Consider the following 12,943-nt stretch of genomic DNA (forward strand, 5'->3'; position numbering starts at 1 on the left):
TCTACGAGTAGGTGGAAAACCCAAAAGATTCCATCAAAAAACTTCAAGAACTGATACATGAATTCAGCAGTCGCAGGACATAAAATCAATGTACAGAAATCAGTTGCATTCTTATACACCAACAATGAAGGAGCAGAAAGAGAAATCAAGGAATTGATCCCATTTACAATTGCACTGAAAACCATAAAATACCTAGGAATAAACCTAACCAAAGAAATAAAAGATCTGTATGCTGAACACTATAGAAAGCTTATGAAAGAAATTGAAGAAGACACAAAGAAATGGAAAAACATTCCATGCTGATGGATCAGAAGAACAAATATTGTTAAAATGTCAACACTACCCCCAGGCAATCTATACATTCCACACAATCCCTATCAAAATAACACCAGCGTTCTTCACAGGGCGAGAACAAATAATTCCAAACTTTGTATGGAACCAGAAAATACGCTGAATAGCCAAAGTAATGTTAAAAAAGAAAGCCAAAGCTGGAGGCATCACAATTCCAGATTTCAAGCTGTATCACAAAGCTGTAACCATCAAGACCGTATGGTACTGGCACAAAAACATAGATCAATGGAACAGACACTTTTCCAAAGAAGATACCCAGATGGCTAACAGACACATGAAAAGATGCTCAACATCACTCATCATCAGGGACAGACAAATCAAAATTACAATGAGATACCAGCTCACACCTGTTCGGATGGCTAAAATTAACAACTCAAGAAACAACAGATGTTGGTGAGGATGTGGAGAAAGGGGAACACTTTTGCATTACTGGTGGGAATGCAAACTGGTGCAGCCACTCTGAAAAACAGTATGGAGGTTCCTCCAAAAATTAAAAACAAAGCTACTTTATAACCCAGCAATTGCATTACTAGGTATTTACAGGAGTGCTGTTTTGAAGGGGCACATGATCCCCAATGTTTATAGCAGCACTATGGACAATAGCCAAAGTATGGAAGAGCTCAAATGTCCATTGACTGATAAACGGATGAAGAAGATATGGTGTGTGTGTGTGTGTGTGTGTGTGTGTGTGTGAGTGTGTGTGTATTGGAATATATTACTTGGCAATCAAAAAGAATGAAATCTTGCCATTTGCAACAACATGGATGGAACTAGAATGTATTATGCTAAGTGGAATAAGTCAGTCAGAGAAAGACAAATATATAATTTCATATGTGAAATTTAAGAAACACAACAGATGAACACAGGGGAAGGGAAGGAAAAATAAGATAAAAACAGAAAAGGAGGCAATAAGAAACTCTTAACTACAGGATAGAAACTGAGGGTTGCTGGAGAGGTGTTGGTGGGGGAATGGGTTAAATAGTTGATGGGCATTAAGGAGGGCACTTGTTGGGATGAGCACTGGGTGTTATATGTAACTGATGAATCGCTAAATTCTATTCCTGCAACCATTATTACACTAACTTGGATTTAAATAAAAATTTTTAAAGAAGGTAATGAGAAAAACATTTTTTAAATTTTGATTCTGACAGGTTAACAGATCTTCCCCTTCTTTCACAGTCAACCCCCTTCCCAACCCTCTAGAGCTTCCCATTTCCTGAAATACCAGGAAGTACTCTCATCTCCCAAGTAGGGATAGAGATTTAATTAAGAGACTGCTTAGCAAGCAGGAAGTGTCCAGAGGAGGTATAAACAAAGGGTGTGCCTCCTAAATAGCCATTGGTCCCTCCACCCCTCCTCTGTTTTGCAAAGACATCTTTGTGTCTTTCTTTAATCCAATCGTCCCCCTCGACAGAGAAACCTTCGAATTCGCTGGCTGCTGTCCCCTCTAGAACCGCCATTGGCCGCACATTCTCTGGGCTCCTTTGTAACTTACCCCTTCCTCAGCAACTCTGTGACACTCCCCATGTCAAGCCTTGAGGAAAGAGGTTAGGACCCCTTAAAGGATTTATCTCTGCTGAAATACAAGCTCTTCACCACTGCCATCCCCAGGTTTCCACAACTGGCTTGTTCCATCTCCTCCTTGAAAGGTCTCCTTCCCATGAGGCCCCATTTCTAGAATTTTCCTCCCCAACCAAGGCCCATCTCCTTTTACTGAGACTCTTTGTTGACTCTTTTCTCCCACAAGATGGCGCCTTCCTTGAGGGGACCTCAGGAGACTCCAGTCTTTCCAAGATTATACTGCCTGGAACCTGGAAGCATTCAAGATTTATTGATGAAGTTGAGAGAAAAAAAGAGAAACAGGAAGGAAGAAAGGGAGGGAGGAAGGAAGGAAGGAAGGTGGAAGGGAGGGAAGGAAGAGAAGAAGGGAATATTTTCCTTTTTTGCAACAGGGTAGACAATCTAGTTCATTTCAATATTGGTCCTCAGCCTTGATTTTTTTTTTTTTAACTTTTCCTTCCTTTTCTTCTCCTTGACTTCCCTCCATGACTTTTTTCTTTTCTCATCAGTCACTGCCAAGCTCTCTTATGGTCTGTCTTCTCAGCCAGTCTGTCTCAACAATAACAAGCAGCCATTTATAAAGCTCCATACCAGTAGATTGTTTGCTACCTCCTACGTCCTTGATTCAATACTCTGAGATAGGTGTTCTCCCCATTTTACAGACAGAAGCTGAGGCTACTGAGGGTGGAGCTAAGATTTAATCCTAGGTTTATCCAGTACCAGAGCCCCTGCACACAACCCCAGTGCTCAGATTTACTTTACTTCCATTGCCTGCCCAGCGGGGCCACATTCACACCCGCCACCTTGGAGTGACATCTGCTTGGGCTCACCATCCTGGCCTTTCCCGCTCTGGAATGGAATCAACACAAGAAAAGTCAAGATAAGTGCTTGATTCTTCTATTTATTAATAGGCGCAATAGTGCTATGGGGCCCTCCAATGCCACCTCCGGGCAACTAGCAGGTTTTTTGAGTATTTTTTTAATTGGTGTGTCTGATTTGTTGTTGCTGTGTTGAACTCAGAGATTTTAATACCTTCGTTCTGCTTCAATTTCTTGGAGTCATCATTTATTTCTTCAATGGTTGATGTTCAAACTCTTCCATTTTAGCCCATGGGAACCTTTCAAATTGACTCTTGGGTTCTTCCCACAGAACCTAGTAGTCTCTGATGGTTTCCTTGCTTTTAGGCTGGACAAGATGTCCCAAACTCATCTTGTACATTTCCTTCCCCTAGAACGAAAGGATCTCCAATTCCTCTAATCGTTGCAACAACGTGGATGGAACTAGAATGTATTATGCTAAGTGAAATAAGTCAGTCAGAGAAAGACAAATATCATATGATTTCACTCATATGTGAAATTTAGGAAACACAACAGATGAACCCATGTCAGATTATAGTCTCATATTTAGAAAGAAGTATACATTGCTGCTGGGATTAGTGATTTTGTTGTTGCTGCTGTTACTGACAGGAGAAGCAGTTAGGTTCATTAGTTTCAGCTTTATTTGCATATTTTTGAGATCCTTTGTTTTCTTTTTCTTTTTTTCCTTTTGTTTGTAAAAAATGTAAAATGTCTACATTTTCTGGTTAAAATTATAAAACAAGATACATTCGAAAAAGCCAATGTTTCTTGCTTTTATGTCCCTCCTGTTCTATCCCTCCACTTATAGATAAGCAATTTTAATTTGTATTTGGTTCATCCTCTGTTTTTCCTACTTGAAAATACAAGTAAATGTGCATATCTATTTATCATTTACTCATACATATATATTTACACAGAAGATAACATATGATACATTCTCTTCTATACTTCTGAACGTTTCTCATATCCATAACCAAACACTGGATGAAAAAAGCAAAGAATTGTCTTGGAATCGACCTCATTGCTTTATATAGTGCTCTCACACTGCTATTCCAGGGCACAAGTTACCTTGGGACAGGGGAGAGAGAGGGTGGCTGAACAGGGTGACTCTGGGACCACCATTATTTCAGCCACAGCAGCCACATTCCTGTTCCACATATTTGGCATTCCTATCAAATTTGGTCTGAAAAACAGTCCCCACTTTTTTTTTTTTTTTTGGAAAAATCCAAAGAGAAAATGGTCACAGGCTAATTACCAACCCAAACTCCCTGATCCTGGTTTCTGAGAGGCTGTCCAGAGAGCACACGCTTCGTGTTAACTTTACTAGGCTGGCATAATCTTACTGTCTAGGGTTGCCTAAGCTTGAGTCCCAAGAAAACCCTGATGGAAGAGAAACACTCATCTGTTCAACAACTGAGTGAAGGACCTGATAAATCATCTCGTCCACATTGTCATTTGAGGGACTCTATTTTGCACATTTAGGAAACATCTTTAGCTCTAAGGAAGGGAATAAGAAAACACAAAGGCAGTTGAAGAGGCCGCTAGAATTTAAAGCAAAGTGTCCTTTTGCCTTGAGTGTATAAAATTAAAAGTGCTTTCCAGATGGGTTACTGAATTCACTCAAGAACTGGCAGCCAATGAAAGATAGGCTTGCAGACTGACTCTTTTGTACTATTTGCCATACCTTCCTCTTCCACCTGTGAACTCCATGCATATGCAGACTTAACCCACACACATGGGCAGGTCTCACTGGACGTGTCATGGCTGTACCACTGGCTCCTGACACAATGCCCGGTGCTTAGTAGGTGCTCAATAAATATATTTGGAATGGATGAATGAATGTAAATATTTCTCTTTGTCCTCATGAACCCATCGGAAAGGAATCATAAATTTGGCTCATCACTGTTAAAGGACTGTTGTGGTTAGGATTGTGTCCCTCCGTTCCGCAAATTATGTGTCAAAGCCCTAACCATCCCCAGTACCTCAGAATGTGACTATGTTTGGAAAGAGGGTCTTTAAAGAGGTGATTAAAGTAAAATGAGGTCATATGGGTGGGTCCTAATCCAACATAAAGAAATCATAAAGATCATAAAGAAATTAGGCCAGAGACATGCACGCACACAGAAGAAAGGCCATGTGAGGACACAGTGAGACAGTGGCCATCTACCAGCCCCGGAGAGAGACCTCAGAGGAAACCAAACCTGCTGACACTTTGATCTTGGACTTCCAGCCTCCGGGAACATGAGAAAATAACTTTGTTGGTTAAGCTGGCCAGTCTTTGGTATGTTGTTACAACAGCTCTAGCGAACTCTTACGATTGCCAATCTCTGCCTCAGACCATGGAAGAAGCGATGTCAAAGAAACATTTTTTCGTGGTTCGCATTTCCCATTCCCATATCATATAAGCCAGAAGAAAATTGTTCTCAGTATGTGTCTCGCGGTGCTTTGAAATCCACAGTGTATCTATGTGACTGGCCTCGCTGTAAGAAAGCCCTTTGTGAGGTCATCATGTCACTCTTGCCAAAGCTGCACAGGTGGAGACATGCAGGCTTTTAAAAACACTTGAGAAGACACCATGCCTCACTTTGCAAACCCTCTTTTAAGAAACATCATCACCAGAAATCCATTCGATAACATCAAGAGGAAGCGATGCCTCCAATATTTGAAAACGCTGAAAACACTGCAAAATGATGGATTTAAGACCATATATTTTGGAGAAACCAATATTGCCGAGAGTCTTGTCGCTGGAGAAGATTTCAGGGACGGGTGTTTCATGCAAACTCCAACTTGGTGTATCGTGCATGCCGGTGGTAGTCAAGGATGGGTGCCTTGGAAGTACCAGACGTTCCTTAGAGATGAGGTATGCATCAAACAGGAAGACAGCCTCTTCTCTGAGTTCTGTGATGTGGCGAGGAAGGCCTACGGGAAGTGCGCCATTGTGGTCAAAGAGAGAAGGCAGCGAGACAAGAAGAAGCCAGAGGAAGACAAAGAGCCAGAGGCCCAGATCCATGCCCCATCGGTCATTAACCTAAAGAGCCTTGTGTGTTGCCCGGAGGTAGCCAAGTCCTGTGGCCACGAACTACTCTCTCTGCCTTCCCTTTACAATTACCTAAACCCTTTAGACTCAGCCTGGTCTTCTTTGAAATGGTTTATCATCAATAACAGAAAGGAGTTTTGCTTTCAGTACATTGACAGTGTCTATTCTTACCAGTACATACTTGTCAGAGATTTAATTAGCAAAGGGATCGAAAGGATAAACCCAAGCAAATGGAAAACACTAACCAACAAAGTGCGGAGATGGGAAAACTACTATCTTGGTAAATTTTCTTAAGGGTGATTCCTCTAACAAGCGGTTGGGACCATGCTACGGGCAGTCTTTACCAACTCTGCTGGGCTCGACTCTGGACCACTGCAGCCAAAGATACTTCAACAACGACCTCACAGGGATGCTGTGAGGACTGAGGTTTCTAAGGGTGTTGGCAAAGTGCTGTAGGTTTACTGGAGGTTGCATTAAAAATTGTTGGTGAATTAGGGATCTCGACTCCCATCTTGTTAAGGCCATCTTGAGGGCTGGTCAGTGGGAGGATTACAACTAACTCAGCCCAAAGGAGCTTGATGGGGAGCAGGGGTGGTCAGAGCTAAAGGTTGTGTGGTCGAAACTTTTAGGTCAGAAAGAAAAAGAACCAAGGGTGTGGTCACAAAAAGGTTGAAATAGTGTGCCAACCAGCTTGAGCCACCAAAATAATCTACAGGGAACCAGTTTGCCATCGGTAGGAGATGTGGTCCAGACAGTGGCTAAACAGGCTTTTTGCTTCCCGTTGCTCGAAAAAAAGGTGTCGGAGGTTGAGTGAGAGACAAGGAGGTTCCAAGGAGGTGAAAACCCATCCAGATGCTCCAAGGTAAGTTGGTGGTCCCATAAAGCACCTGGAAGGCTGTACCAGGGATTGATTCAGCTAGGAGTTGATGGGTGAACAGGTGAAGTAAACAGGAGTCTGTGGAACCCATTAATCCAAGAATCCTCCAAGAATCAAGAGAGCATGTAACTTGCTCTGGGGTGGAGGAGTGAAGGTTTACATGAAGAGTTCACGGGCACCTGGGTGGCTCAGTCGGTTAAGCATTCGGCCTCAGCTCAGGTCATGATCTCATGGTTCCTGTGTTCAAGCCCCACGTCGGGGTCCGTGCTGACAGCTCGGAGCCTGGAACCTTCTTCGGATTCTGTGTCTCCCTCTCTGTCTGCCAACTGCCCTGCTCGTGCTCTCTCTCTCTTTCTCTCAAAAATAAATAAACATAAAAAAATTTTAAAAATTCAAATCCAAAGATCATGTGCACAGCCATTATTCACACTGCCTCTCTACTACTGGGCATTCATTTAATCCCATAATGACCCCATCAGGTAGGTTCTACCATTTCCCCTCTTTACAGGTGAGGAGACGGAGATGTTTTGAAGTCAGAGTCTAAAGCCCACATGCCTAACCACCATATTTGGCTTTGTTCCCGGAGTATTTGGCGTTTTTTTTCCCTCCCACAACACGGCGACACGAGGCGACACCAGCTGACAAAGCAGCCGCCTCCAAGTGGACACCCACAACAAAAAGATATTTCAACACAAAATTGAGCAAGAGGCAGAATGCCTTGCAAAAACACATTATTTTGCAGTGAGAGGGGAAAAATGGAAGACTTTTAAGGTTCTCAAACAAGATAAACCAACAGACGCTATTTTTGTTTGAATACCACAATGATCTAATAAGATGAGTTTGGGGTCCTCTTCCCTTGAGACCTTGTTTCATCATTAGGAAGGCACTTAGGGGAAAGAGACGTCAGTATAACCAGAGAGATCAAAAGGACCCCCTTTAATGTGCAACTTAGTTACATAATACTGGATGCGTAATTAAGAAATGCTGCGTAATACTAAGCGTGGAGACTTCCAGCAGAAAGTCATGGAAAGTACGCTGGGCTTTGGGAGTCGGATAGACCTAGGTGGAATCTCAAGTTTCCAGCTTATGAACCGGGGGACTTTGGACAAGTTACTTCACTTCCCTGAGGCTCAGTTAACTCATTAGTAAATTAGGGTTGAGGGCTTTAAAACTCTTAGCGCAAGCCATGTCTGGCACCTCCTGAGTGCCCCATAAACTGAAGCTCCTGTTATTATAGTCCAAGCCGAGGGCCAGCAAGGATGCCCACGGTTAGACCTGATGTTGCTGACCTCATTTCCTTTTCACTCTTTGGGGAAAATTCCTGCTGCTTTTCATCACCAGAGCATAATGAGAGTAGACGCATCTGAAGATACTTTGATCAAAGGAACTTTGTTCTCTGGCATTTCTTTTAAGACCATCTGTGATAGGTTAGGCAGCTGATGGTAATAAGAGGTTTCTTCTGATGGGGAGGACAGGGAGGATGGTGAGCATAGCCAGGACTCTTCGAGACCAATCACGTGCTACGCCTGAATGAAACAAACAGTAAGGTAACGAGGCACAGCAACCCTGCGTGTGTGGACGAGTCCTCTGGAAGAGACTTCATGAGGTCAGTGGAGCTGCTGTCTTGCTAAGAGGTTGGCTGGTGAGGTATCCCTTCCTCTTCGGCCCTCACCGTCACCCACAACCACATCCCCGCTCTGTCTCCATGGACCATGGTGACTCCCAAGGAGGTGGTGTGTTGGAACGGTCTGTCCTAAAATGAACCCAAAAGCAAATAGGCAAATGGAGCTGGAGCCCAGTGGATCCTGCCTTGTCCACCCGAGGAAGGTCCAAGGCCTACCCAGGAGGTGCAGACTCCTTCCATGTGTGATCGTTTTAGACATACAAACCATTTTCACATACTTGACCTCACTCAGTTTAGACGGTCACCCTATATATAGGCAGGGCAGTGATCCTTAAGCTCATCTGCCCATGAAGACAAGTCCAGGCGCTAACTGACACCCTTAGGGGCACAGACACCTGTAGTGACAGGAAGGTCAGGCAGGATCCACGTCTTCTCAAGTAACCTTCATGCCCATCTCTAGCAGGCTTCGTGGGTTGGTTAGGATTAGGTCATGCTGTGAGTAGTGGAGACCTAACCCACAGAGATTTAACAGAGAAGGCACCCCGGGGAGCTCCTGGGTGGCTCAGTCAGTTAAGTGTCTGGCTCTTGATTTTGGCTCAGATCATGATCTCCCGGTTCATGGGATCGAGCTCTGCACTGGGCTCTGTGCTGGCAGCACGGAGCCTGCTTGGGATTCTCTCTCTCCCCCCCTCTCTCTCTCTCTCTCTCTCTCTCTGCTCCTCCCTTGCTCAGGCATTCTCTCTCTCTCTCTCAAAAAATAAATAAACACAAAACAAATTTTTTTAAAAGAAGGTACCCCACCTCCACCACAGAAAAATCGAGAAGTGCCAAGGTGGCAGCTCAGGGCTAATACGATGGATCCATGGTCATCAAGAACCCAGAGTCCTTCCACTGTCCTAACATGGTTCCATCCTCATTGTCCCAAACGGCTGCTGAACAAGCCACTGCATCAGCATTCCAGAGGCGGGAGGCAGGGGGCGGTGGGGGGAGCACTGACAGGTCACACATCTGCACCCCCAGCCTGGCGCCTTCATTCTGGACTCCCCCGGTGGGGTCTCCAGGCTCCTCGCAGGGAAGGGGAAGGCTTGGGGACACTTTGCCCCGCTCTGACTTCTCCACTCCAGGACCTTCCCTCTGGCCTCCCACCCACACCCCGGGGGGGCCTGAAACCACCAGAGCCTTTGTTTAGGGAGCAGCTCTCCATCTGGGCGGATCCACCTGACCCCTGGCAGGTGCACCGGGGGTGGGGAACAGAATGGGGCAGGCCGGCCCTTCCTCCTCGCTTTAGACTCTTGCTGGTGCCATCTGGTACCCTCAGAGTAAGTGGTTAAAGGCTTAACTCTTCCATTTGGAGCCTGTTGCCTCGATCAGCTACTCGGATGGCTGGCAGCTCAGCCCCCTCTCCCAGCTCAGCTGAGCCGCTGGAGCCCCCGAAGCAGGGAGACACCACAGAGGCCACGGGGGAACAGGGAGGAGGGTGCCGCCGTCCGAGGGGAGAAGGCAGAGGGAGAAGGGATTGTGGAGTCTGGCCCCTCACGGGCAAGGCACAGGAGGCTCTCCCCGCTGCACGCAGCACCCCTCCCACGCTGGGAGCAGAAGGCCTTGTGCCAAGCCGGAGGGGAAACTGAGGCCACCGCCCTGGCTTCCAAGGCCTTCAGTGCCCGATCCCCAGATGACCCCCCTCCTCGGGCCCTCCCTGCTTCCTCGCACAGCCGGTCCCCCTTCCTCTGTCTCCTTCAGCCCTGATGGAGCTCAAGCTTCCCCCTGTCAGAAAAACTTTTCCCGTCAATCCTGCCTTCCCCCAAGGCTACCGAGGTTCCTCTCCCCTCCCGGGAGGTACTCAGCCTGCTGCAAAGTTGGGGATCACAGGACAATTCTACAGTTTTCAAGGTCTCAGCTCGCTACGCTTTCAGATGAGCTACCTCCGGCTTTAATTCAATGGGGCAAGCTGTGAATCTGAAAAAAGTACAATCAGTACATGAGAGAGAGTCCCAAACATCTGGAAACACAAGGAAAATATTGAGCCAATTATTTGAAAACTAACCAGTTGTTTGTAACTAACGTGTCGTTCAGAAATGTTTTTGGGGTGCCTGGGTGGTTCAGTCAGTTGTGTCCGACTTCGGCTCAGGTCATGATCTCACAGTTCGTGGGTTGGAGCCCCGCATCGGGCTCTGCAGAGCCCGATGCGGGGCTCGAACTCATGAAACCGTGAGATCATGACCTGAGCCAAAACCAAGAGTTGGAAGCTTAACCGACTGAGCCACCCAGGCGCCCCTCTAATATACTGTTTAAAGATTTTATTTTTAATTTAATTTAATTATTCTTATTTTTTAAATGCTTATTTATTTTTGAGAGAGTGAGAGAGAGAAAGATGGAGTGTGAGTCGGGGAGGGGCAGAGAGAGAGGGAGACGCAGAATTGGAAGCAGCCTCCAGGTTCTGAGCTGTCAGCACAGAGCCCAATGCAGGGCTCGAACCCACGAACCTGAGATCATGACCTGAGCTGAAGTTGGAGGCTTAACTGACTGAGCCCCCCAGGCGCCCCAGGAATCTGCATTTGAACTGCCTCTCGTGTGTGCTCACGTTGGAGAACCCATCCTGCATTCTTGTTTCCCTCCAGACTCTCTCCATTATCTCCCGGCTTCGCTCCCACACAGGGGCGACCGGGGACCGGCGCCCAAGAGGCGATGTCGAGGAACATCCACGTGATCAAGTCAGGCGAGACGCCCTGCTATCAAGGCCCAGGCATCTAGAAACCATCGGGACTAGGGCACCCGGGGGTCCGATGAAGTCAGCGGAGCGTCCCAGTTCGTCTCAGGTCGTGATTTCCCGGTTCCTGAGTTCGAGCCCCGCATCCGGCTCGTTGCTGTCAGTGCAGAGCCCGCTTTGCATCCTCTGTCCCCCTCTGCCCTCCCCCAGCTTGTGCTATCTCAAAAATAAATATTAAAGAGAGAGAGAGAGAGAGAGAGAGAGAGAGAGAGTGATCGTCGAGACTGAATCATTTAGGCAGCTATGTTTCCCCAGAGATGAGAATTTGGATACTTTTCGGGGAAGAGGTAATGCTTTTTAACACACTCAAGATATTTTCGTTTGAACTATTCAGTTCCTGAAATACATCATATATGTCTCTGCCTCTCTGCCTCAATAAGCAAAGTAGTTGAACCTTTTCTTAGTGACTAAGGTCATCCTTGTGAACATAAAGTCGTAACGTGCGGTGGTCCCGGTGTGGGGCCGTCGGCCACTGTGTCGTCTGGCACTAGGTGATGGTACAGTGACTTCTCAGGCTCGGTCCGCTTCACAAAGACCACCTCTTTCGTGCCGAGGCATTTCTCCTGCTAACAGCCTTTTCATTTCTGCTTCCGATATGTTATCCACTTGAAACCAATAGAGAGGGGTTAGGACAAGTCTAATAAGATTAAATGAGACCTGTGTAAGGGGTCCCGGAGCTCCCCTGGGGGGAGAGAATAGGTTTCAGTTTTCGCTCTCAGAAACCTCTTCCGGCTGCCCGGGGGCGGTCTTCTTGTGGATCCACTCACAGTTAAGGTCGGAGAGCTGCTGGATCGCGGCAGACCGGCTGGGGTCCTGGTTGTGGGCTGCACCGATCTCTCTGTCCACCTACGTTCATCCACGCATAGCCTGCATCCCGCCAATTATTTAAACTCAAACAATACATCTACCGACTTCGTGTGTGGTCAATGGTTTAAGCAGTTCAATCCTTAGGTCACCCTCTACCAAATTTTCCAAGATAACCCCATGTTCCACAAATTCCCCAGTTTTCAGTCCCCTAGGAAAGCACCTGTTTAAAATAAACGTGGACCATCTGGTTGGGCAGATTGACTCTCCAGGAAAAGGTTACAGCCCCTCTCCTAGGATTGACGAGGCAGCCAGCAGGGGGTGCACGGGGGAGGAAAGGTACCCAGAGGTACCCGGTGTGCTGGAAGCCAGGGATGCCCTAGACCTGCAGAGAGGGAAGGAAGCAGAGACAGAGTTCCTAGGCCAGGGTGGGTGGGTCGCCTGCCAGGCTGGAGAGGGCACCCCGACAAAGGCAGGAGGGTTGGCCGTGGCCCAGGGTCAGTTCTGGACCCCACCTGAGGAACTCGGGGAACGTGGGGACCAGGGCGCAGAAATCCTAGGGCATTCCACTTCTGTTCTGGGTCTGTTCATGCTCCACGAGACCCAGGCCACATGGACTCTGGGGATTTGTAGCTTGTTGGGTCAGAATCAATTCTGTACCTAGAATTTGATCCTATGTCAATGCTGCTTCCTAAACTGTGGCTAAGAGCATCCAGTAACCACAGTAAAATTTAAGAAAGATAGAATTCCTTTTACCCCTCTGGTTTAAAATTCGAAGTTCTGTCAATCTGGGCCAGAGTGGGCTGGACACCCATTAATACACAGTTGCTCCTTGAATGCAGGGGTTAAGGATGCCAATCCCCTGCATAGTCAAAAATTCACCTGTATTCTTCGTAAAACTTAATAGCCTATCGTTGACCGAAAAGTCTTACTGATGGACATAAACAGTTGATTAACACGTCTGTTGTGTATTACACAATGGATTCTTTTCATCTTTCATATCAGCTCTTATTCTGCAAATGGTTACATGTCATTTCTGACCATGAATTTTAAAAATGGTTTCTTC

At 46.4% G+C, this 12,943-nt stretch overlaps 1 protein-coding gene across 1 annotated transcript; it reads left to right on the top strand.

Moving 5' to 3' along the window:
- The first annotated feature begins 4,035 nt into the window (after positions 1 to 4,035).
- On the top strand, positions 4,036 to 6,300 carry CC2H21orf140 (chromosome C2 C21orf140 homolog). Its single transcript, XM_015062555.3, has one exon. It carries the CDS (start codon positions 5,344 to 5,346, stop codon positions 6,097 to 6,099), a length of 756 nt encoding a protein of 251 aa, XP_014918041.1. The 5' UTR covers positions 4,036 to 5,343; the 3' UTR covers positions 6,100 to 6,300.
- Positions 6,301 to 12,943: the final 6,643 nt, after the last annotated feature.

This window comes from Acinonyx jubatus, chromosome C2 (genome assembly GCF_027475565.1).
Source record: "Acinonyx jubatus isolate Ajub_Pintada_27869175 chromosome C2, VMU_Ajub_asm_v1.0, whole genome shotgun sequence".
NCBI classification, from domain to species: domain Eukaryota; kingdom Metazoa; phylum Chordata; class Mammalia; order Carnivora; family Felidae; genus Acinonyx; species Acinonyx jubatus.

Excerpts from the sequence above, each read along its gene's own strand:
- CC2H21orf140 (XM_015062555.3), top strand. The coding sequence starts at position 5,344 with ATGCCTCACTTTGCAAACCCTCTTTTAAGAAACATCATCACCAGAAAT.